Source organism: Mytilus edulis, chromosome 6 (assembly GCF_963676685.1).
Source record: "Mytilus edulis chromosome 6, xbMytEdul2.2, whole genome shotgun sequence".
NCBI lineage: Eukaryota > Metazoa > Mollusca > Bivalvia > Mytilida > Mytilidae > Mytilus > Mytilus edulis.
Genome location: NC_092349.1, coordinates 37,124,542 through 37,150,585, shown reverse-complemented (window position 1 = coordinate 37,150,585; position 26,044 = coordinate 37,124,542). Strand labels below are relative to the sequence as shown.

The following is a 26,044-nucleotide window of genomic DNA, read 5'->3' as shown; positions in this document are numbered from 1 at the left end:
GGGTTCTTTCCAGTGCCAACAACCTATCCATAATTTGTTCAATTTGCAGTCTGTTGAAACAAGAGACAGACAAGACAACAACATCTTTGTCAAGCTAGAATCAGCTTCCTCATGTGAACATGGGCTCAACAGTTCATAGCAGCGTGATAGGTGGACCATGAAATATTTGAACCCACTTTAGCACTTGAATTTTTAGAAACATGTTTCAGCCATTTGAATTCCCCTTTTAATGCAGCTGGGAATGAGGAAATATCAATTGAAAGTACTCCTTCAACTAAAGGGGTCTCTTAGTACAGCTGGTTGAAGATTTAAATATCTCTCTGGTAAAAGAGCAACTCTCTTTTACTGGCATTTCAACATAGGTTCCGAATGGTAAAATGTTTGAACAACGCCTTGAACATTCTTTGATATGTGTTGGAATAAAGAAATACCTGTACCATGGAATAAAATTGAGAATGGAAATGGGGAATGTGTCAAAGAGACAACAACCCGCCCAAATAAAAAACAACAGCAGAGGGTCAACAACAGGTCTTCAATGTAGCGAGAAATTCCCGCACCCGGAGGCGTCCTCAGCTGGCCCCTAAACAAATATATACTAGTCCAGTGATAATGAACGCCATACTAATTTCCAAATTGTACACAAGAAACTAAAATTAAAATAATACAAGACTAACACAGGCCAGAGGCTCCTGACTTGGGACAGGCGCAAAAATGCGGCGGGGTTAAACATGTTTGTGAGATCTCAACCCTCCCCCTATACCTCTAACCAATGTAGTAAAGTAAACGAATAACAATACGCACATTAAAATTCAGTTCAAGAGAAATCCGAGTCTGATGTCAGAAGATGTAACCAAAGAAAATAAACAAAATGACAATAATACATAAATAACAACAGACTACTAGCAGTTAACTGACATGCCAGCTCCAGACTTCAATGAATCTTTTGACGATATACTGCTTAGATTGTGATCAATATTGTCTACAGCAGATGAAGTCAATACATTTTAGTAGATTAGTAGGGCAAACAATATCTTCTTGGACATAAAGACGACAAGCATCATTGGCCATTGAAGTAAAAATTTCTAACACTCGGTCATAGGAGACCGATAGTCCAAGTTAGAGGAAAGTATCCACTAGATCACGTTTTCTTGTCTTGTTTACACGGTCCTTGTTTGTAAGCATCTAAGTCATGGAAATTAGATACCATTCTGTCTTTTAGGCGAGAACTATTAACTTAAGATGAAACATCTGAACTTAGACATGTTATTCTTTCCGTAAAACGTTTACATATATCTGACAACTTGTAAACATTTATGGTCTCATCGCATGACCTTGTTTCATTGATATAAGAGACTAGTTCTGAAAATGCAATACCATGGATTTGCCTTTTCTTCTTAGATTCGACATTATCATTTTTCATTATTTCAATTCGAGATGCACTATTATATAAATAAAACTTTTAGAGTGGTATTTTGCTTCCTGTGCAATTAGATCACAAGCGCTTAACTTTGCGAGTAACAACGTGTCATTTAATTTTACTGCACATTCTCTTACACGTGTATATTGTCCAAATGTTGAGGACTCATGAAGAGCGTATTGGCCATTTTCGTTACAGAAAAAGCACACAGGCGGGTTATTGGTGGACTGAACGGAAAAGCTATGTCTAGTTTTCTATTAAGATGTGGTTGCTTTGTCATCTATTCTCTCATGTAAGGTTCGTTTTTTCTGCTCTATTCAACTTTGTCCTGTTCAGTTTTAAGTTGCAGGATTTGTGCCAACATGTCTTGTGGTCAATAAGAAAACTGTGCTATTCCAGATTCCTCATCTAATTTTCAATGCACACATCAATGCCTTCGGCACCAATCGTAGTTCATGAAACTTCTTAATATTGTCAGCGAAAGATTGATAACCAACCCCAACATTGAGACGTTTAGAATCAAAAGGACATATACATTTTTCGTCTGTAATTTCTTGGCATAGGATGCAATTTGCCCAATCAATATTATTTGAATTAGTCGGTTTGTCATATTCTACACTTGATACCCTGAACGTCTTTTCAGTAGCCATGTTGTAAGAACTATGATCGTAAATTGGTTTATATATTCATTGTGCATAACTTATGTATGCCAGACGCGTGTTTCGTCTTCAAATGACCTCATTTCAGTGACGCTTGAATCGAAAAAGTTAAAAAGACAAACAAAAAGTATGTTATTCAAGATTTGATGACCTGAAATCTTGAAAGTTTTGCAAAGCACAAATTATTTGTTGATTGTTAATACTTTCTAATTATACACGATATGGTTTCTGATAATAAGACTTTTGGTGGCCATTTTGAATTTGTCTGCCATTATCGAATTATTTTTGATTGTTCCATTTTCAGAAAAGATTAATTAGCATCAATACTAGCAATATGCAAAGTTTTGTGCTTTCATTTTCAAATGATCAATTATACTTTTTTTTTCTTACTTTGCCTCATGTCTGTTGGCGGCCATTTTTAAGTTGTCGGCCATTATGGAATTATGTTTGATTGTTCCATATTCAGAAAAAACTAATAAGAATTATAACTAGCAATATGCAATGTGTTGTGCTTTCATTTTCAAATGATCAATTATACCAATTTTTTTTACTCTGCCTCATGACTGTTGGTGGCCATTTTGAAATTGGCGGCAATTATGGAATTATTTTAGATTGTTACATATTCAGAAAAGATTAATTAGCATCATAACTAGCAATATGCAAAGTTTTGTGCTTTTATTTTCAAAGAAAAAAATATACCATATTTTTAGACTCTGCCTCCTGACCGTTGGCAGCCATTTTGAAATTGGCGGCCATTGTGGATTTTTTTTTATGGCTCCATATCCAAAAATGTTCATAAGCATCATAACTAACACTGTGCAAAGTTTAGTTTCATGCTTTTACCATAAAGTGATTAATTGTCCCAAAATATTGGACTTAGCTGCTGGACTAAATCGTCCCAAGAGTAATTGCCGAAAAAGGTGACATTTAAATTTTGACAGTTCTATTCTATTAACAGAACTACAAGTTCAAATTTTTTTTCGGTCAACTGAACTGAATGTCGTTTTAGGCGGCGTGTACGCTGTCCGAAGCTGATAGACGTCTAAATCAAGCTAAAAACTGCATATTTTCATTATTTCATGCGTGAGGACATCGTGGATGCGTGAGGGGAAGTGTAATCATATCTTTTTTTCCAAATGCAACAATCATTATATTTCTTTACGGTCCTATGTGGATATATAACGGTATTTCTATTTTAATGAGATAGGGTAATACCTAATGAATTCATTTCTACACGGACGATTTCGGCAATAAATATATAAATAAAGTTTTTCTGAACAAAATATCGTAGAAAAAATCAAACGCAGTACAGGGCTGTGCGTTCACTACAAGATCGCCTTTAATTTAACATGATCAATATAAATATATACAATCAAGCATACATAAATGCATCAATTGTCACCATAATGATACACAAAATAAAAAAAAGATGTTATGATTGCCAATGAGACAACCCATCCATAAGAGACCAAATGACACAGATATTACCAACTATAAGTCATTATACGGCCTTTAACAATGAACAAAGCCCACACCGCATAGTCAGTTGTAAAAGGCCCCGAAATGACAAACGTAAAACAATTAAAAACTAACGACGTAATTTATGTGAAAAAATGAACGAAAAACAAATATATAACACATAAACAAACAACCACGGGTTTAAACATGTTAGCGGGATCCCAAACCCTCCACTAACATGAGACAGTGGTGTACTATAAACATCAGTTGAAAAAACTTAACTCCTTATACTCGATAAGGAACGATAAGATTACGTACAATATGGATGAGACCGTTATATATGATATTATATCCAACATAGGACCGTAAAGAAATATTATGATTGTTGCATTTTGCGATATAAAGATAGGATTGCATTTCCCTGACGCATTCACGTTGTCCTCAATCAGAACCGCTCCCCTCACGCATTTAATAATGAAATTTTGCAGTTTTCAGCTTTATTAAGACGTCTATCAACTTCGGACAGCGTACACGCCGCCCAAAACGACATTCAATTCAGTTGACCGAAAAAGAACTAAATTTGAACTTGTTGTTTTGTTAATAGAAACATCTCAAAATTTAAATGTCACTTTTTTTCGGCAATTAAGGTTCATCATAACAAATGGACAAATATGGCCGTATTTTCACCTCAAAAACTACTCTGTGTACAGACTTACCTGTGCTGTTTGGAAAGTTTTAATGCCTAGCATGCACTAGATATATAAAAATTCAATACATTTTGTGTTTAAGAAAGATAAAATCTTTCTTGGTTTTTGATGGGCATTTTTTTTCCTGTCTGCAGAAGGTGTAAAAATAAACAAACACCTGAATTACTTTGATACTGTCCACTCACTGACTCGGATAAACTCTTTAACTCACCTATATTTGTAAAGATACCTCTTGTCCATGTCAATTAAGGACAATCAAAACAATACAAACCGGTTTTTTACCTGAGGGAGCATCTCATAGTTGTACCACAACTTAGTTAATTTTCACAACCTTTTGCATGAAGGAAAAAAAAATGCCCATCAAAATCCAAAAGAGATTTTATCTATCTGAAATACAAAATGCATTTAACTTTATTATATCTAGTGGATGCCAGACATTAAAACTTTTCCATCTTCACAGGTAAGTCTGTACTCAGAGTAATTTTTGGCATGTAAATACAGCCATATTTGTCCGTTTGTTATGATGAACCTTTATCGTGGAACGATTGATTTTGTAGGAATTTTACTCAATGCACAACAAAACCGTAAATGATGCATCTCTTCGTTAAAGTATTCACCACAGCATAGCATTTTCCGATTTTCAATATTTTCATTAGTTGAATTAGAAAATTGCTGTTTAGAAATGTACATACCCTTTGAAGCGGTGACAACTACCCCACTCAAGCACAACCGGAAAATCCTCTCACGGTTTTCATTGCAGAACCAATTGTTCTGCGTGTGTAGATTACCAGCAGTGACTGTGACTATACGTTAAGCAGAAAACAACCAAAAGATACGAAAATAAGTTAAATAAAGACATATCACTGTTAAGGATTGGTCGAAACTTTATTGCAATCACTTGTGTGTTCATCGTAAACGGTTTTTTTAAATTTTATTTCAAATCTTCACCATTAAATTAAAAGGCCTATCTGAACCATACTTGGTAACAATTATCCACAATGTGTTTACATAAAACTCATTCTTGACCGGTAACTCTAATAACAACTTGCTGCTATGACTAAATATGGAACAAAGGGGTAAATAAATATAGGTAATCGTCTAAAAGGTAAAATGACAAAAATACTGAACTCAGAGGAAAATCAATTCGGAAAGTCCCCAATCATGGCAAAATCAAACGACAAAACACATCAAAAACGAATGGACAACAACTGTCATATTCCTGACTTGGTACATGCATTTCTAAATGTAGAAAATGGTGGATTGAACCTGGTTTTATAGCGCTAAACCTCTCACTTGTACGACAGTCGCATCAAATTTAATAATATTGATAATGATGCGTTAACAAAACAAACGGACACAATAGGTAAAAATGTCACAAATAAAGGTAAAAGTCTAATTCGGTATGTCACATTCGTGAAAAGGGAACGGGATTGCAGTTACGACATGAGGAACATATCCGATATCATCTATATAACAGATATTCCATAACGGTCAACCAACTCGTAATGGCATCCGTAAAATTTACGAAGTGATGATTTCAGCTTCCCAATGCTTCACTATTGGGAATTTGAAATCATCTATGTTGTCGTGAAGTTTTGTTTTCAACCGACCCTCATAGTCAATCTTTAGATATAAATCCTTATCAAGTGGCAAAACAAGAGCTCAAGCACATCAAACGAAGGGATAACAACTGTCATATTCCTGACTTGGTACAGGCATTTCCTATGTAGAAAATAATTTCTAATATCTCGAAATCCTTTATGTATATTTATACAAAAAAATCTAGTGCTGCAAAATTATTTGGTCAAGATGTACATTCTTACCATTTACGCAGACCCATATTGTCTGATACGACCTTAGAGGAGTTACTGTCCCTGTATCATGAGATTTAACCAAAATCGCATGTTTACTACAACGCCAAGCCGAATATTCGTTTAAGATTAAGTCTGGAATACACACAGCTTAATTTATGATTTTGCAAAGTTTAATAAGCTTTTTTTTATGACATCAATAATTTAAACATTGAAATATTTTATCCGAAAACATTTTTTTTGCATGTGAATTTTTCTCTCTTGTTAAAAATGACATTCTACGATAAATGTGTGAGGTCACTTATGATTGGTTGTTCTAAATCTACAAAATTCTGCTATCTTTTGGTTTTCTGAATTAAAATATCTAAATAATCTTCAGAACTAAAATTATCTTTAAATATTCTTTAATTTGCAGCATTTGATATTGCTTTGAACAATGTTTGACAATGTTGTTCAAATCGACCTTTCAGATTCCTACTTACTATCAAACGCAGCCATTCAAAATTCAAATCAATGTGTGCGTTAAAAAATAGAAGAATTTTGTAGAGTATTGGTCAGTAGAAAGTGACCAGACAAGCAAACAAATGACAACTTAAAAGCTGTATAAAAATGTGCTGTGTTTATGATATTATGTTTCTAGCCATGATTACTCGACTGAAATGTTTATAAATAATGTCATGTAAAAAAGTACAAATGTCCTGTAGAAAAAGCGCAAATGTCCATTAGAAAAAAAAGCAATGTCCTAACAAAAAGTGCAAACGTCCCGCTTCGCTTTTATTGTTCTTTATCCATTTGTTTTCTATAATTATAAAAAAAAATCAATTATTTACAATATTCCATTATAACAAGGTTTGTGTGAGTTTATACATTTGCATATTTGGGTGGAATTAAGGCGTTTTTTTAACAAATTGTTTTCAAGAAATTTGATTTTCGGGGTGCAAAAATGGATATTAATTGAGTGAGGGGGAATATATATGTTACAACAGATGACCCCCCCCCCCCCCAAAAAAAAATCAAATGGTAGTCTCCTTCATCAAATGAAAGATCGAAACGCTTGCTAAAAAATCAAAAGACCTTAACAATAGGGTGAAGGGAATGTAACGAAGATGCAATTAAGATTTATTTACATCGATCTGCATTTGTGTTCTTATATTAAATATAGAACACATTAAGATTGATGTGACAAGACAAAATACTGCAACGTGTATATGTGATATATATGAAGAGTGCAATAAGGATGCATGGTCATTTGGGGTCCATCTGCCAATTCTAGTAATTACAGGTTTTTGGAGATGTTTTTCAAGGTTCTCACATAGTTAAATATAACTTCGAAAGATTAGCGTTATGTATTGTCAGCTACCAAAGGCAAGTAGACAGTTCAACACGGAATTCTAGCATCATAATATTATAGATAATAGCCGTCGTATTACTTTTTTCTGAAATAAAGTTTTTCTTTACAAAAAGTATATGTTATATGCGTTGTATGTTATTGAAATACATCCTTAAGCTTATAGTTAATAAAAAAAAAAGCATGTTGCTGTGTGACATGTTTGTTTATCGTTCATTATTTTGTACATAAATTCGATCTTAAGTTTTCTCGTTTGATTTTTTTACATTTGTCTTTTCGGGGCCTTTTATACTTTATATGCAGTACTGTCTTAGTTTGTTGTTGTAGGTCAAATGGTCTCTTATAAAGAGTTGTCTCATTTGCAACCATATCATGCAATCATATTTCTTTTTTTGTCATGTTGATCACTTACAATGACATTCATAAACAAATTTTTGTATTGGTTTACGGACACGTAGAAGTACACAGACTTTTTTTATCAAGAATGTACAATATCGTCTGTTGAAATCATATCTATATATAGTATGTGTTATATCATGTGATCCTTTACTTCCTGGTAACGCAAAAGAAAAGGACTATTTATTCTTTTAGAACGTATGTCAGTTGTATGTATAATTCTCCGTTTATTGATTATTTTTGTATATTTTAGTTGCTAATATTTGTTTTACCTAAAACAGTAAAATTGTTTATATACATTTGTATATAAATGTATCATAATTTTTATACGTTACTTTTAGAAATAACTGGCTCATGAATTGTGAAAATTTGCTTGATTCGACTGCCAGGAATGATCGATTTACCAAATAAGCACATAAAGGAACAATGCATTTTTGTTATGACCAAATTTGAATATTTGTTCAACTTAGAACATTATGCACATAAAAATCTGCGAAACAGCTTATTTATTAATTTATAGGCAAAAGCATTTTTAAAAATATCTGAAATAAATACGCTCTGAACAATTTTGAAGCATTCTGGTATTCTTTTAATTCTGTTTTCAACAGTTATCGATTTTAATCTTATTACGTTTTCAAGTCGCCATATTGTTTGCATTGGTTACGAAAGTAGTCCGGTTAACTGAGTCTAAATATATCTTTATAGAATCAATATGATTTAACCAACTAAAATTTACATAATTTTCATTTAACAGCTTATAAAGTAGTTAATAGTCGGTTTACCAGATAATAATTTCATCCAAAATGATATCATATGGACTTTAATATCAAAAGATAAGCGTCCATAAAATATAACTTAGTAATTACAGACAATTGTTCATAGTTAAAGTATGTTTGTCTCTTTTTTTATTCAATAAATAATTATGAAAATCATGTAGAAATTATAGAAGGTCGATTGGTGCAGATCCAATAACTTGAAAGGTTCACCTTAACCTTTTGGCAGTTGTGACCTTGTTTTCGAAACAAAATTTAAAGTAAGTAGTAGGAACAATTTTTGGGCATGTCTGGACATAGATATATAAAAAGTAATATGCAACTTGTGGTTAAGAAAAAAAAACTTTTTGATTTTAAGATTTAGTCCGTTCCTTATATCAAAGATATGTGGACGGTGTTATGGAATGATGGTAAGATGAATATATCTGTCTGGCAATGTTCATCTGACCTTTATCTCAATTTCATGGTTCAGTGGTTAATTTTCAATGTCCCTGGTTAGATCTGTTTCATATAGATACTATAAGTTGTATGTAACCTATATTTGGTACATGGCAGGAATCTAAGTTGAACATGTCTGTCTATAAAAAAGAAGATAATCTCATAATTCACAACTTCAATCGTGAAAGACTACGTATCAACGGATTTCTTACCAACTGTCAAACTGGAGACCGATTATTTATGGTAAGCCCAGTACCTGGTATACAGCTACCTAGATTCATTAGTATATGAAAATACAAAGCGCTACTCATCCACAAAGACCAAATTGTAGTAAATCCTTATGCTAAATGTAACAAGTGTTTACAGACGGGACACAAACAGGAGACCTGTGACAATGACTGGGTATGTAATTCCTGTGGCAAATCAGGTCATAAAGCCAAAGAATGTCAACAACCGATGGATGATCCAACAGCAGATCAAGATCAGAATGGTGATTCGATTGTTACTGATAGTGTACCTGAAGCTGCTAACATTGATAACGCTAAAGATGAAACTAAAGATAAGCAACCCACAAGTGAAAGTAGTGATGATTCAAATGATGACAGCGAAGATGATGACCAACAATTGGTAGTCCACAAAGAACCTGAACAAATTACTGCGATCAGTGAGCAGACAAACAAAAAAGACAAAAAGACAAATGGAAAAAAATCAAACAAAAATAAATCAAACAAACAAAATCTTCCCAAGTCAGCTTCTGGACCCTTGGATCACTATATGAACTTTAAAGATCCGAAAACTCCAAGCCAATCAAAGGGGAAAAGGCAAGCAACAACGCCGACTGATGAATTACACAAAAGAGTAGTCGAGCCGACAAAACAGAAGACAAATCCCTAACCAGTGTCCTAGTTAACTTTAATGTACAGTAGTGTGATTTTCAATGCACAGTTTTTGTGCTTGTGTATATATGTTAGTAATATTTTTATCTTATCTGAAAAATGTGAAAAAAATAATTCATTGTGTGATACAATATTAGATTGTATACACTCTGTAAAGAAAAATATATTAAATGTTGATATGAAATATTTTATTTCTATGAATATCATGAAAACAAATGAATATGATCAAATAGTTGATTCATTGAAAGTTATTATCATCTTTTTATTAACCATGAATCAATTCAAAACACCTGTAAATCCCAATTTGAATGGTGTCAGTTTGATTGGTAAATTGACTAACTTTAGCTGCGTTCCATATCACTTAGTTGATGAAATCACTTCTTTGAAATATAAAATCCATGTTAATAAATGTGTCAATTCCTCACATACATGTACTAGGAATAACTTTAAAACTGCTCAAGATCTGCCATATACATTATCTCACTTAGTTCACCAGGATACAGATAGTATCAATTTCAACGATTGGCATATTAAAAACACCACTATTGCTTTAGGTATCCAAAAACTGAAAATTAGTTCCTCCTATATAGTTCACATATTTTTTGTACAAGCTACGTCCACATCCATGGTAACTACCACTCTAAAATACCTGAAAAGAATTGAAACATATGTAAATAAAAGTTATGTGTTTGTTCTTTTACAAAATAGCTTATATCAAACACTCACATCAATAAACAACTATTTAAGTAGGTCAATCAATGTAAACATGTATCTGCAACTATTTTTAATTGTTCAAAAATACTTTCTCTTTTTAATTTACAATATCGTCATACATGTGACATACCCAACTAAAAACAGTATAACTACAGTTATATTCATATGCATGCTGACCCGATTCCAAAAACCCCTAAATTTCTGGGTTTTCACCGTATCTAAAAATAGATTACTCGATAAAACAATTAAGAGATCAAAGAGAATCATGATAGAATCTTTCCTGATTATTGGAAAAGTGAACAGTGATTTGAATGATACATTTGTATATTTAAATACACTTAAGCTTTGTTATTCGTGTATGAGATACATAGTATTGATATGTAAACAAACAAAATTTAGCTCGAAAAGGGTTAACATAATAAAACCCGTTATTTATGTTATGTTATACTGTTATAATAGTAATTTCTTGCAAATATATTTTTTTATAATGATATTTTTATTACTATATTGTGTCTTTGAAAAAAAGAAGTTAACCGTGCATTTAACCTTGTGTATATATACAAACATGTAAATAATGTAATAAGACATGTTGTTCTAATAATAGTCTCATTAACATGTACTATTAAGTGGGTTATTACACTAATTATGAGAACCAGAATTGTACAGCTATATTTAATGTATAAAATTGAATATTCCTTAGGTAAAAACAATGAGTGACAATATACATCTTATATCCTTAAACTGTCAAGGTTTAGGACAGAAAGAGAAAAGAGAGAGATTATATTTATGGAATAAACATCAAAAATGCAATACATTATTTATACAAGAATCCCATCTAATAGAGAAAAATGAACATATTATTAATAGTGAAGTAAAAGGTAAATTTTTTCATAGCTATGGAAGTTCCCAATCAAGAGGCGTTTCAATAATGATTAAAGACAGTTTAAATTATAAACTAATAAATGAAGTTAAAGATAATGATGGCAGAATTATTTTGCTCAACATTGAAGTTAACGATAACATTTTTACCTTAATAAATGTATATGCCCCAAACATTCATACTAACAGAAATAAATTTTTCAAAAAGGTAAATAACATCATAGAAAATAATCGATTAGGTATTTTAATTTTAGGAGGGGACATGAATGAAACCCTATTAAAAATAGATAGGAAATCAAATAGCTCTCATAAATACTATAAACCAGTAAATAGCCTTAAACAGCTCATTGAAAAACACAAATTAATAGATATATGGAGGGAAATAAATCCAAACAAAATTCAATTTACATGGAGAAGGAAAAACAATATGAATATAACAAGCAGAATAGATTTCTTTTTGATCAGTCCAGATATGTCCACATGTAATCAATTCTGATATAAGACCTGCTATGATATCATACACTGATCACCAAGCCATTTCGTTAAAAATAAGACAAAATCACCATGGCAGAGGAAGAGGTTTCTTTAAAATAAATAATAGTATTTTAATAGATGATAATTATAACCAGATGCTCCGCAGGGCGTAGCTTTATACGACCGCAGAGGTTGAACCCTGAACGGTTAGGGCAAGTATGGACACAACATTCAAGCTGGATTCAGCTCTAAATTTGGATTGTGATTAAATAGTTGACACAGCATAGGTTTCTGACACAGAATGAATGTGTTCTAATGAACTTAAAATTTTTGTTTCTCTTAGAGCAATTCACTATGCTGTTGAATATTAATCCTCTCAAAAAAATGTTTGAAGAAATTTTCTTTTTTATTTATGAAATTTCAAATGAGAAAAATTGAACCCAATTTTTTTAATCACATCCCCCTTTCCCTTATTCCAAAACTAATCTCAATTAAAATTTCTAATGGAGTTTGCAACAATAACTACTCATTTAAATACATCATAAAATATTAAGATGTAAAAAAACTGCTTGTTATCACTGAATGGTAAAGATTATTTTAATTTATCAGTTGGTAGTAAAAAGTGAATATACATTGTATATTGTATATAACAAAGATTTAAGTTGATTCTGGACAAAGAAAGATAACTCCAATTAAAAAAAAATCTTGCTATTGCACAATATTTTGCAATTAGATATTTCTTGCTTACTATTCTGGACAAAGAAAGATAACTCTATTTAAAAAAAATTTTGATATTTCACAATATTGTGCAATTAGATATTTCTTGCCATTGCACAATACTGTGCAATTGAAAAGACTTGCTATTGTACAATACTTAATATAATAATTTTAGATCCTGATTTGGACCAACTTGAAAACTGGGCCCATAATAAAAAATCTAAGTACATTTTTTGATTCAGCATATCAAAGAACTTCAAGATTTCAATTTTTGTTAAAATCAGACTAAGTTTAATTTTGGACCCTTTGGACTTTAGTGTAGACCAATTTGAAAACAGGACCAAAAATGAAGAATCTACATACACAGTTAGATTTGGTATATCAAAGAACCCCATTTATTCAATTTTTGATGAAATCAAACAAAGTTTAATTTTGGACCCCGATTTGGACCAACTTGAAAACTGGGCCAATAATCAAGAATCTAAGTACATTTTTAGATTCAGCATATCAAAGAACCTAACTGATTCATTTTTTGTCAAAATCAAACTAAGTTTAATTTTGGACCCTTTGGACCTTAATGTAGACCAATTTGAAAACGGGACCAAAAGTTAAGAATCTACATACACAGTCATGACAGTTAGATTCAGCATATCAAAGAACCCCAATTATTCAATTTTGATGAAATCAAACAAAAGTTTAATTTTGGACCCTTTGGGCCCCTTATTATGTTGGGACCAAAACTCCCAAAATCAAACCCAACCTTTCTTTTATGGTCATAAACCTTGTGTTTAAATTTCATAGATTTCTATTTACTTATACTAACGTTATGGTGCGAAAACCAAGAAAAATGCTTATTTGGGTCCCTTTTTGGCCCCTAATTCCTAAACTGTTGGGACCTAAACTCCCAAAATCAATACCAACCTTCCTTTTGTAGTCATTAACATTGTGTTTAAATTTCATTGATTTCTAGTTACTTAAACTAATGTTATTGTGCGAAAACCAAGAATAATGCTTATTTGGGCCCTTTTTTGGCCCCTAATTCCTAAACTGTTGAGACCAAAACTCCCAAAATCAATCCCAACCGTTCTTTTGTGGTCATAAACCTTGTGTCAAAATTTCATAGATTTCTATTAACTTAAACTAAAGTTATAGTGCGAAAACCAAGAAAATGCTTATTTGGGCCCTTTTTGGCCCCTTATTCCTAAAATGTTGGGACCAAAACTCCCAAAATCAATACCAACCTTCCTTTTGTGGTCATAAACCTTGTGTTAAAATTTCATAGATTTCCATTCACTTTTACTAAAGTTAGAGTGCGAAAACTAAAAGTATTCGGACGCCGGACGACGACGACGACGACGACGACGACGACGACGACGACGACGACGACGACGACGACGACGCAGACGCCAACGTGATAGCAATATACGACGAAAATTTTTTCAAAATTTGCGGTCGTATAAAAACCATATAAACAATCTTATTCTAAAATATAAAGAAAAGGCACTTACCAGAGATTCAAGAGATATATGGGATATCTTCAAATCTGAAGTAAGGGACATAACTGTTATGTATTGTAAATACAAGTCATCTGAAAAGAAAAAGAAAATAAAAGAATTAGAAATGAACTTACAAAGATTAAATAATAAAATTAATCCTTCAAAAGAAACTAAAGATGAAATAGAAAAAATTGAAAAAAATCTCGAAAATCTTTATAAAGATGAAGTTAAAGGTGCACAAGTAAGATCTCGAGTCAAATGGTTAGAAGAAGGGGAAAAAAACACAAAATTCTTTTTAGGTTTAGAAAAATCAAGACAAACAAAAAAAAATATTTCGGCATTGAAAGATAAGCAAGACAAAATTATAACAGAACCATCAGAAATTTTAAATTTAGAAAAATGTTACTATGAAAATTTATATAAAAGTACAAATCCAGATGTTAATAATATTAAGCAATATGTTGAAGAAACAAAAATAGATCATAAATTAAGTGATGACGAGAAAAGCTCTCTAGGCGGCCGCATCTCAATAGAAGAATGCACAGAAGCCATTTTTAATATGAAACTAAACAAATCACCAGGTATAGATGGTCTAAGTGTTGAATTCTATCGCACATTCTGGGATAATATAAAAGAACTAGCTGTAGAAGTTTTCAATAGGTGTTACGAGAAAGAAGAATTAACAACATTACAAAAAATAGGAATAGTATCTTTATTGTACAAAAAAATGACCCGCTATCCCTAGACAATTATAGACCTATAACTTTACTAAATGTAGACACCAAATTAATAGCCTATACTTTAGCCCAACGGTTAAAACCTGTTTTATCAAAAATAATAAATAGTGATCAGAATGGATATGTAAAAAATAGGTACAATGTACATTGGTTTTAATATCCGACAGATTCAAGATATCATAGACTACTCTGAAACTTTTAATATAGATGGTGCTTTGTTATTTATAGATTTTTCAAAAGCTTTTGACTCGTTAGAATGGTCATTTATGTATGAAGCTCTTTTAAAATTTGGTCTGCCGCAGTCGTTTATTAAATGGGTTAAAACTTTATATAATGGTGTCAAAGGTTGTATGCTAAATAATGGGTGGATTTCTGAAACCTATAGCATTTTTCGTGGTATTAGACAAGGGTGTCCCTTGAGTTCGATAATTTTTGTTATAGCTGTAGAGATTCTGGCATGTAGAATAAGACAAGATACAGATATTAAAGGATTTCAAATCAAACTTAATTCTAAAACACATAGTCTTAAAATATCACAACTTGCAGATGATACTACTCTCTTTCTTAAATCAAAGCAAGAAATAAGCCTGGCATTAAATTTAATTGAAGAATTTGGAACTCTTTCTGGTCTAAAACTTAATAAGTCAAAAACTGAAGGAATATGGCTAGGTAAATTAAAACATTCTAAAGATAAATATGAAAACATTAGTTGGAATAAAAGCCCCATTAAAAGTTTAGGTGTATATTTTGGAACTAATAAAATTGAATGCCATAAATTAAACACAGAAAATATTTTGAGGAAGTCAGAAAATGCAATTTCAAATTGGAAGAAAAGAAAGCTTACAATGATTGGACGAATAACAGTAATAAAAACATTAATTATACCAAACGTAACCTTTTTAGCATCAGTAACTAATTTATCGAGAGACTTTCTAACACAATTTAAAAAATTAATATTTAACTATATATGGCAAAACAAAAATGAGAAAATCAAGAGATCTACTCTATGTAATGATTATCAGGATGGAGGTTTAAAAATGATTGATATAGATAGTTATATAACATCAATCTATATATCTTGGGTTAAAAGGTTAACAACAGAAGAATTTTCAAATTGGAAGGTTATACCCTTATATTACTTTTACAAATTTGGAGCAAACTTTGCTCTATTTAACATGAACCCTGAAAATATATATGACATACCAAATTTAAAAAAAATTATGCCAGAATTTTATTTTGAAATTTTAAAAAGTTGGTATAAAGTACATAATAGTTCAAAGATAAGCAAGGGGTTAAATTTCAAATGTATAAGACAGCAATTTATTTGGGGTAATCAATCAATTAAATTAAATGGTAAAAGTCTTGTTTTTCCAAACTGGATAGAAAGTGACATTCTTTTTATTAATGATATCATAGATAAACAAGGAAATATCTCCCAAAAAGTAATCTTAAATAAATTGAAAGAAAAATCAAACTGGATAGCAGAACTTTCTAAACTGAAATCTGCAATTAAAAAGGAATGGAAACTCATGTTAAAATCAAATCAATCAATTTCAACTAAAGTTCAAATAGATAGAAATCTTTACTTAGAAACAAAAAACAAAGCCAAATCAATTTGCATTAAAAAATTAAAACCTAAAGATATATATAATTATATCAAAGGTATAGGGAGTGACACACCTATTGGTTTCATAAAATGGAAAAAAAATTTCAATCTAAATTCCTCAAATCAATTACATGATATATTAAACTTTACATTTCACCAGTTAATTGATAACAAACTAAAAATGTTTAGGTGGAAATTGATCAATTATATATTGCCATGTAAGCAACTGCTTTATCAATGGAAAATAATGAAGGATAATCAATGTCATATATGTCACCAAGTAGACAATTATAATCATTTTTTCAAAGAGTGTGAATTTTTACAAGAATTTTGGATTAAAGTTGGGTCATTAATAGATAAAATAAAAATAGGTACACATATTTTATCAATGCAAAATTTAATACTTGGATACAAAATTCATGACAGTTCATATTTTGATATTAATGTGTTGTTAACAATTGTTTTATTTGCTGTTTACAAAAGCAATTATGCATCAGAGTTAAAACACAAGATACACATAGATGTATACAGGGTTTTTAAATTAGAATTCTTAGAATGGTATGAAAATAGTATACTCTTAGAAAGAAAATGTAGTAAATTTTTGAAAGAAACATTTAAATATATATAATTCACCACAATGAAATTCAATAGCTGAGGCGTACAAGTACTTATGATTGAGTAGTTGTGTGACAGAGAGTGTGTGTGTGTGTGCTAGTTTTGTGACCAAGTTTGTGTGTAGGCACATGACATGTGTGTGTGTCTGTTCACAGTCGCTTGAATTTTAGTGATATATGTATGAAAAAAAAAAAAAAAAATACTGTTATATGTATATTATACATATAACAGTATTTTTTTTTTTTCATACATATATCACTAAAATTCAAGCGACTGTGGTCTGTTTATGTGAAAGTTAAGACATTATACTCCATGTACTCGCAGAGCAATATTTTGTTTTTCATTTATGTTTTATGTATACTGTTTCTCTGTTTACACGAAACGATTGTTAATACTTTATACAAAGTATAAAAAAAGTCTCATTCTTTATCCATCATGTCCGTGTTTTGACCATGTTAACTTTATACCATCAGAATGTCATCAATGTTTGATACTCATAATAGGCTAATGCATCAAGTTTCTCAGTATTCTGTAGCGCATTCAAGTAATCGTTAAAGAAAACAAAACAGTTATTTCATTAAATTTAAAACTTACCAAATAAATTAAGAATATTCCAACATACAAGAATGAATAAAACGCACGTGTTCAAGATACATAATAAACATCTATACCACGTGATATACAATTAAAATAAGTAGAAAAACGTAAACAGAGAGAACGTATGTTTTCCGGATTTTATTGCTATGCAGTTTTTTGTAAACTATATAGATTGTAATAATAGTTGTACCTTTTAGGGTATTTGTTAACAACCAATTGTGCAATAAACTGAATAATTATTAAAAAAAAAAAAAAAAAAAAAAAAAGAAGATGTAGTATGATTGCCAATGAGACAACTATCCACAAAAGACCAAAATGACACAGACATTAACAACTGTAGGTCACCGTACTAGCATGTTTTATCTGACCATGGTTCTTTGTTTAATATTATGGTTTCGTGGTTGAATATATTTCTGAAGTGTTGTAAGCAATATGACCACTTTAGTTGATGTTTGGAATAATTCTTATGTGTTAACGATAGGGTTTATCAAACCTTGACCACATGTCCATGATATGTGTACTTAACATTCATATTTTAGACTTTCAACATAAAATTAATCATGACCAGTAATGAAGGCGAGACAATTCAGCGTGTGCACTCTTGTAACAATATAGTTGTTATGAATGTAGTTAAGTTTCTGTTCAGTGTATTTTATACTCTTTTATTTGGTTAACGTTTAGTGCCATTTTACGTTACAATAGGCCCGCAACGTCGTCACTTGCCAACGTCTCTATCCATATCATTGACTTCAAGTAAAGCATGAGTTAATAGCCATTACTCACCTTTATTATCTACATGTTCAACACAATAGTATTATTATTTTGCAAAGAAATTCGCTATAATCGTTTGCAATTAACAGTACGTGTTTAATCTGTTGTTTGCTTATTATTCAGAAGTTAGTTCAATCGAAGAATGTTACAAGTCATTTAAAAATCATACTCCCAAGTGCACTAATCATTAACATAAATTCACTAAAATACCTTGCAATTAGAATTAATTTAGTTAAATCAGCTGACAGACAATTATTGATAATACATTACTTCTTAGGAAGAAAGATAAGAAGATAGCAATATCCTTTTACTCTTCTTTCCGCTATATTTGATATTCTCACACTAAAAAATTCAAAATTTGGTGACTATGTTGAACGCATCTATCACATCGAACTATAAAGCATATAACAGATACAGTCAAGCAGGCCTTATATCTTGACTTACATCTAGAAATTGACAATGAGGGTCGGTTGAAAACAAAACTTTACGACAAAAGAGATGATTTCAGTTTTCCAATTGTGAACTTTTCATTTCTAAAAAGGGCAACATTTCAGCAGCACCTGCATACGGGATATGTATCTCCCAATTAATACGCTATTCCCGTGCTTGTATTTCCTAGCATGGTTTCTTGATAGAGGGTTGCTGCTCACAAGGAAGCTATTAAACCAAGAGTTCCAAATAGTGAAGTTGAAATCATCCCTTCGCCATTACGAGTTGGTTGACCGTTATGGATATGTTCCTTAAGTCGTAACTACAATCCCTTTCCCTTTCATGAATGTGACCTACGGAATAAGACTAATTACCGGATTTGTTATAACATGAGCAACGGGTGCCACATGTGGAACAGGATCTGCTTATCCTTCCGGAGCACCTGAGATCACCCCTAGTTTTTGGTGGGGTTCGTGTTGCTTATTCTTTAGTTTTCTATGTTGTGTCATGTGCTATTGTTTGTCTGTTTGTCTGTTTCATTTTAAGCCATGGCGTTGTTAGTTTTTTTTCGATTTATGAGTTTGACTGTCCCTCAGGTATCTTTCGCCCCTCTTTTACCTTGATTACTGATGAAATGCGGTGTAGGAGCATAAATATTTGATCCTCGTAACAAATAATAAATGACAATTTTGTTTAACTGTAAATTGTTGATCAATATCAAATGATTGAAATTTCAATACAAAGTTTAAAAAGATGAAAATCCAGATTTTTTAGATTATTTATGTTTTTCTCATCGAGATGCACTTTCTATGTGGAACGCATATTATCCCATCGAACTAGAGATAAAGGATACTACAGATACAGTTAAGTCAGCCTCATATCTTGACTTACATCTAGAAATTGACAAAGAGGGTCGGTTGAAAACAAAACTTTACTACAAAAGAGATGATTTCAGCTTTCCAATTGTGAACTTTTCATTTCTAAGTAGCAACATTCCAGCAGCACCTGCATACGGGGTATATATCTCCCAATTGATACGATATTCCCGTGTTTGCATTTCCTATCATGATTTTCTTGATAGAGGGTTGCTGTTCACAAGGAAGCTATTAAACCAAGAGTTCCAAATGGTGAAGTTGAAATCATCCCTTCGTAAATTTTACGGACGCCATCACGAGTTGGTTGACCGTTATGGAATAACCGTTTCAAAAATTATATCGGATATGTTCCTTACGTCGTAACTTCAATCCCCTACTCTTTCAAGAATTTTAAATTTAATGATGCCAGTACTGTTATAAATTTATACCCTGCTTGAGAGCTTCTAAACCAAGGTTAGGTATGCTATTTACAGCAAAATTGACCTATAAGTGCTTTCAAATACCTAAAAATTGTACAATTTGTCCTCTTTGAAGGTAATTTTATGATTTTAAATAAGATAATGGGAAAAGTTTTAGAAATTTACCCCAAAAATGAGACAGACTTGAAGTTTTTCACTATGATCCAGCATTTATTTTTAAATCACTTTTTGTCGCGTTTCAACATCAACTGCTAACCTTCATAAAATCTTTATTACTGAACCAATTTTAAAAACTAAGGTACCATTTTCATCGTAACAGCTAGTAGAACACAGAAAATATAATAAAAATTGAGGCAGGAGGGGAAAAAATTCACCTTAAGGTAGCACTCCACAGTTAGGTGTGTAGTTTCGCATTTTGGCCCCTGTGGATTTTTCAAATATGAGAGCTAGTGTGCAATAAAATTCATTTTTGGATAGCTGAGTATTAAAATAGCCTTTGTATTGGGTTTATATGAACATCAAGATTATGTAATGTATGTAATATAGGCTGTTTTCTGTATGACAGTCCGTATTTGCATGTCCCTACCATACATTGGTCCGGCAATTATTGCAATGTTTTTTTCCAACTTTTTATCGCACGAACTTTGCGATTGGATTTTATGAAAAAATGAGGCGAAAGACCCCCATTTTTTATTTGATCATCAGGAAGATTTATAAAAACAGTTTCTAAAAAAGTATCACTCAAAGGCATTGAAATTCTAGTTTGATCAAAATTTTGGGGGGATATGTGACATGTCCACCCCCCTTTTTGCAATATTTTATGGTAAATAAATGCAGAATGTTGCCATGGATACACATAAAAGGAATTAGTTTTCACTCTTTTAACTTTTGAAAATCAAATCTATGGAATATACTGATTACATACATATGCACATGTACAACACAAACAGTTAGGTTAATGTATTAGAAATCCAGGAATAGGAGATGATAAAACATTTTGTGGCTCATTTTCAATTTTATTTTCTAACTGTGGAGTGCTACCTAAGCAACACGACGGGTGCCACATGTGGAGCAGGATCTGCTTACCCTTCCGGAACACCTGAGAACACCCCTAGTGTTTGTGTGGTTTGTGTTGTTTATTCTTTAGTTCTCTATGTTGTGTCAATTGTACTATTGTTTGTCTGTTTGTCTTTTCATTTTTAGCCATGGCGTTGTCATTTTATTTTCGATGTCTGAGTTTGACTGTCCCTTTGGTATCTTTCGTCTCTCCTCTCATTCTCGTCTCATAGAAGGGAGAAAATAAATTTATTCAATTATCGCTTTTCTTGTATTTTCGAATATTACTTAAAACAAACTAAGCAAAAAATAAATCTAATACGATAAGAATGCTGCATTTTTTGTTGATTTTTTTATATATTTTTTTAAGCGTAGGCTTATTCGATACATATTAAGTCACACAACGACTTTTTCATACGTTTGAAAAACGGTGTTCGAATTGATAAACCGGCGTGTTCAAAGATAGCGAACAGCACACAATACATGCAACAGACAGACAATCATTTGTAGCAGATTTGTGTAAAAAGTGACGTTTTTTTTTATTTGTGAGAAACATGAATTACTTTTATTCACTTCAATTTAATTTATACGTGAAATTCACGGTAAAATTGAAACGGGAAAAATAATTTCTTTGTTAACATTTCAGCGCAGTTATCCGATAACGTTTTTTATAGTTCCGGCTTAACTTTTTTTAATTGGTCGACACTTTAGCGCGTGGACATGTATTACAAGGCTGTTGTTAATGACCTTATAGAAACTAGCGAATAATTTTCGTTCGCAAGCGAGTCGAGTGAGAATTAAAATGACAAAATTAGAGAGATCAAAGAAAATACACTTAATAGCGATAATATGTTATAAATATGCCATAGTTTAAATATTTCACAACACTTGTCTTTTATGATCAACGGACATATTTTGAACACATTTTGATCCCACACAAACAATTATTTTAGCTTGCGAATGAACAAATGATGAAAACATATTTTACAGAACAAAGTACAAATATATCGAAGATAGGAAAGGGGATTAAAGCTCACAGAATTTCCGATAGTATTGACATACTTAAAGTTATCTATTGTAGGTCTAACCTTATGAGTATGGCGTCTGTTCACCATATTTGTCATCTTTGTGAAGAGGAATATGTGTCCAATGTTGCAGTTGTTTGGTGTGCCGATTGTGAGAATTTTCTTTGCAAAGACTGTGATAAACATCATAGCAGAATTAAAGCCTCAAAAGATCATCAAACCATAGCAATTGATGATTACGAAAAACTGCCTTCGTTTATTGTTGATATAAAAAATCGTTGTGTAAAGCACGATCAAAAGTATGATTTCTATTGCAAGTTCCATGGTGACCCGTGCTGTGTTATGTGCATTAAAGACAACCATAACGGTTGTAGAGATTTAGATCCATTGGTTGAAGTGTTACGGGATATAAAAACTTCCGCTAAAGTTTCAAATTTGGACAAGGAGTTTGATATTTTACTTGAAAACTTTGATACGGTAGTTAAATACTTAAACTCTAGAATGGTCACTCTTCAGGAAAATAAAACAGAATCCCTTAAGGAAATACGAAATCTGCGTGCATCAATAAATAAGCATCTAGATGAAATAGAACAGAAAATATTGGATGATATATCCGTGGAATTCAATAAGATAAAACAAAAATCTAACCATATTTCCAATGAAATTGGTACCAAAAAAGTAGTAATTCAAAATTTGCAAAATGACCTTGCGAAAATGACGATGTATGCTACAGACCTTCAAATTTACGTAGGTTTGCAGTATTTGGAGAAATCTACATTAGAAGAAGTTGGATATCTCAACGAATTGCAAGGAAAAGGTCAATTGGAAGAAATTCGCTTTGAGTCGAAATTATCTTCCGATTTGAAATGTTTAACTAGTAATATAAGGAAATTTGGGACTGCAGTAGTACACTCGTCGCCTTGTACTTTGCAACTAAAATCTTCAGGCGAATATCAAGTAAATCTGTCTGTTTCACATTTACTAACAATTGATAGTATTAATCCGAAACTGAAAACAACATTGCGAGTTCCAAAACTGTTTAAAGATATGAAAATATTTAGTTGTCTGGTTTTATCTGATTGTAGAAATCTTCTTCTAGACACAGTCAGTAAAAGTTTGCTTTTGTTTTCAAAGGAAGGGGAATACATTGAAAAGGTTATAAGTTTCAATGACAAACCAAATGACTTTTGTTACATTAAAGGCAATTTGATAGCCGTGACATTTTTCAGGGATCGCAAACTTTTACTGGTTGACCTATTACAGAAACAAATAAGAAAAACTATTCGAGTAACCGGTTTATGTTTTGGCATCGACAGCGACGGGAAAACGTTAGTCGTGAGTTTAACAAAAAGAAACATAATTGTAACGCTGGATCTCGAGGGTAATATTTTATCAGAGATAGGAGTACCAGGAGAATGTACTATTCGTACAGCACTGCATAAAAACAATATCGTCTGTTCAGATTGGAAAGGTAATCACATATATTGCTACACCAGTAAGGGGATATTATTATGGAAATACAAGCACGAAGGCATTTGCAAACCATTTGGGATAACGATTGATACAAATGGATTCATCTACATTGCATGCAGAGGAAATGACAAGATAGTAGTTTTATCAGAAGATGGAAAAACGAGTAGAACAATTCTGTCGAAAGAGAATGGGATTGATAAGCCATGTGCTATAAATGTAAACAAAACATTATCTACACTTCTTGTTACAAATTCTTCAAATGGTGACGCATTTGTATTCAAAATTTAGAAATTAAAAAAAAAAACTGTTTTGTTCTAATTAAAGTGTTTTTGCGCGACGTATTTATTATACGTTTGTTTTGACTTCTTTTGTTCAAAACTCAGAATATAAGTTATTTCAACTGAGAATTATTTCCAAGAGTGAAACTCTATCGAAGAACTTTTCTAAGAGAGAATGCAAAATGTGCAGACAAAAAAAATTAAAACATTTTACTGTAATTGAAAGAAATTTAAGCTTCGTGCCATTCGTTGTACTTAATTTTATTAATTTGGCAAAATCACCTTCTCAGGTTACAAAATACACTATAATAACGGATATAGCTTCTTCGTGATGTTTGTACTTAAGCATGATGAAGGTTATTTCTTTATACTGTTATTACTTACCTCTAAAGAAACCCTATATGAACTCTTGGGTAGTAGGGCCTATAAAGGCATAAAATGGCCTAAGATTAAAAGACAAATATAAAACTAAAAAAAAAGAATCGCATTTTCACCATAAAATATTAGAACCACAGTCAATGATTTCAGAAATACTGTGTTTATCTACAAAAATGGTAAATGCCGTCACAATGGTGAATATTAATTGGTCATTATTGTGAGAGAAAAAAACGCAAAAGTTAAGGAACTGGGTGGTTTTCCTTAATTTCATCAATGCCAGTTTAAATTTTAACATTTATTCATTCACTAATGTGATAGTTTATTTTATATTTTAGCATAGCCAGGAAGCGTAAAAACAAACCGCAGAAATTTAAATGTAACATGCCACCAATCCTTTTGACAAAATTTAATTTATGCATGTTTATGCCTATAAACATTCACTTATGAACCGGTAACCAGACATCATCTATAGTACACTACAAATGTACGTTTTCATGATACAATAAATTGAAGTTTATCCTTGGCTTTGGCTCTGTCAAAACAATGATGAATATGTGCTATGATTCTCAATAAGACATCGATCAGAGACCAAAGGGGTTGATGTTAGAACGTTTGGCCTTCACCAATTAGCAATACTGTATAGTTATCCATAACAGGAACTGGAATGATGAGATTGGAAACAATTTAGTGAGGAAACCAATGTTTTTAAAAAGCAATTATATGTCTTATACAAACAACAAATATGACAGACATACCAACCATCGATAACAACTAAATATTATGCTCATGGCTAGTGATCGACACATATATAATGTGAAAGAGATCATATGATTTTAGAAACTAACCCTTCGCCTCCTTCTTATTTCGCAGAGGGGTTTGACAGCACTACAAGTTTTGAACTTGATATAGGTGTGATTTTGTGATACGTGTCGAAAGACGTACGTTGATCGCTGTGAGGAATTTATGTTATGACAAGTTAATAATATATCGAAATTCCCACTTTTCCTCTAAATATAGTAACAACTCATGCGGAATGTCGCACATCTTGCTGGTTTTAAAAACACAGAGGGACATTTATTTGGAAAAAAAACTTCAATTATCCATATGTTTGTTGAAAAAAAAAACTACACAGACGTTGTCAATAAAGTAAAATTTAATTAATTTAAATTATTCTCATGACCTTATGAATATAAAAAAGAAGATGTGGTATGATTGCCAATGAGACAACTCTCCAGAAGAGACCAAAATAACACAACAATTAACAACTATAGCTCACCGTACGGCCTTCAACAACGAACAAAGCCCATACCGCATAGTCAGCTATAAAAGGACCCGAAATGACAATGTAAAACAATTCAAACGAGAAAACTAACGGCCTTATTTATGTACAAAAAATGAACAAACAAAAAATGTAACACATGAACAAACGACATCCACTGAAATACAGGGTACTGAGTTGGGACAGGCACATACATACATAACGTGGCGGGGTTAAACATGTAAGCGGGATCCCAACCCTCTCCCTAACCTGGGACAGTGGTATAACAGTACAACATAAGAACGAACTATCAGTTGAAAAAGGCTTAACTCATCAGATGGACA

At 31.8% G+C, this 26,044-nt stretch overlaps 1 protein-coding gene and 1 long non-coding RNA gene across 2 annotated transcripts; one reads left to right on the top strand and one right to left on the bottom strand.

Moving 5' to 3' along the window:
- Nucleotides 1-7,933: 7,933 nt before the first annotated feature.
- On the top strand, nt 7,934-24,074 carry LOC139526376 (protein lin-41-like). The gene is made up of 2 exons (XM_071321515.1): nt 7,934-7,994; nt 22,370-24,074. The coding sequence occupies exon 2, from the start codon at nt 22,380-22,382 to the stop codon at nt 24,072-24,074; it is 1,695 nt and encodes a 564-aa protein (XP_071177616.1). The 5' UTR covers nt 7,934-7,994; nt 22,370-22,379.
- LOC139529054 (uncharacterized) lies at nt 10,167-17,858 on the bottom strand. Its single transcript, XR_011665738.1, has 3 exons — nt 17,736-17,858; nt 14,196-14,275; nt 10,167-10,552 (listed from the first exon to the last, which is right to left on the bottom strand). It is a non-coding gene; the product is annotated as an uncharacterized lncRNA (long non-coding RNA).
- Nucleotides 24,075-26,044: the final 1,970 nt, after the last annotated feature.

Bases quoted from the DNA above. Each gene is read 5' to 3' on its own strand.
- LOC139526376 (XM_071321515.1), top strand. From the start codon at position 22,380: ATGAGTATGGCGTCTGTTCACCATATTTGTCATCTTTGTGAAGAGGAA.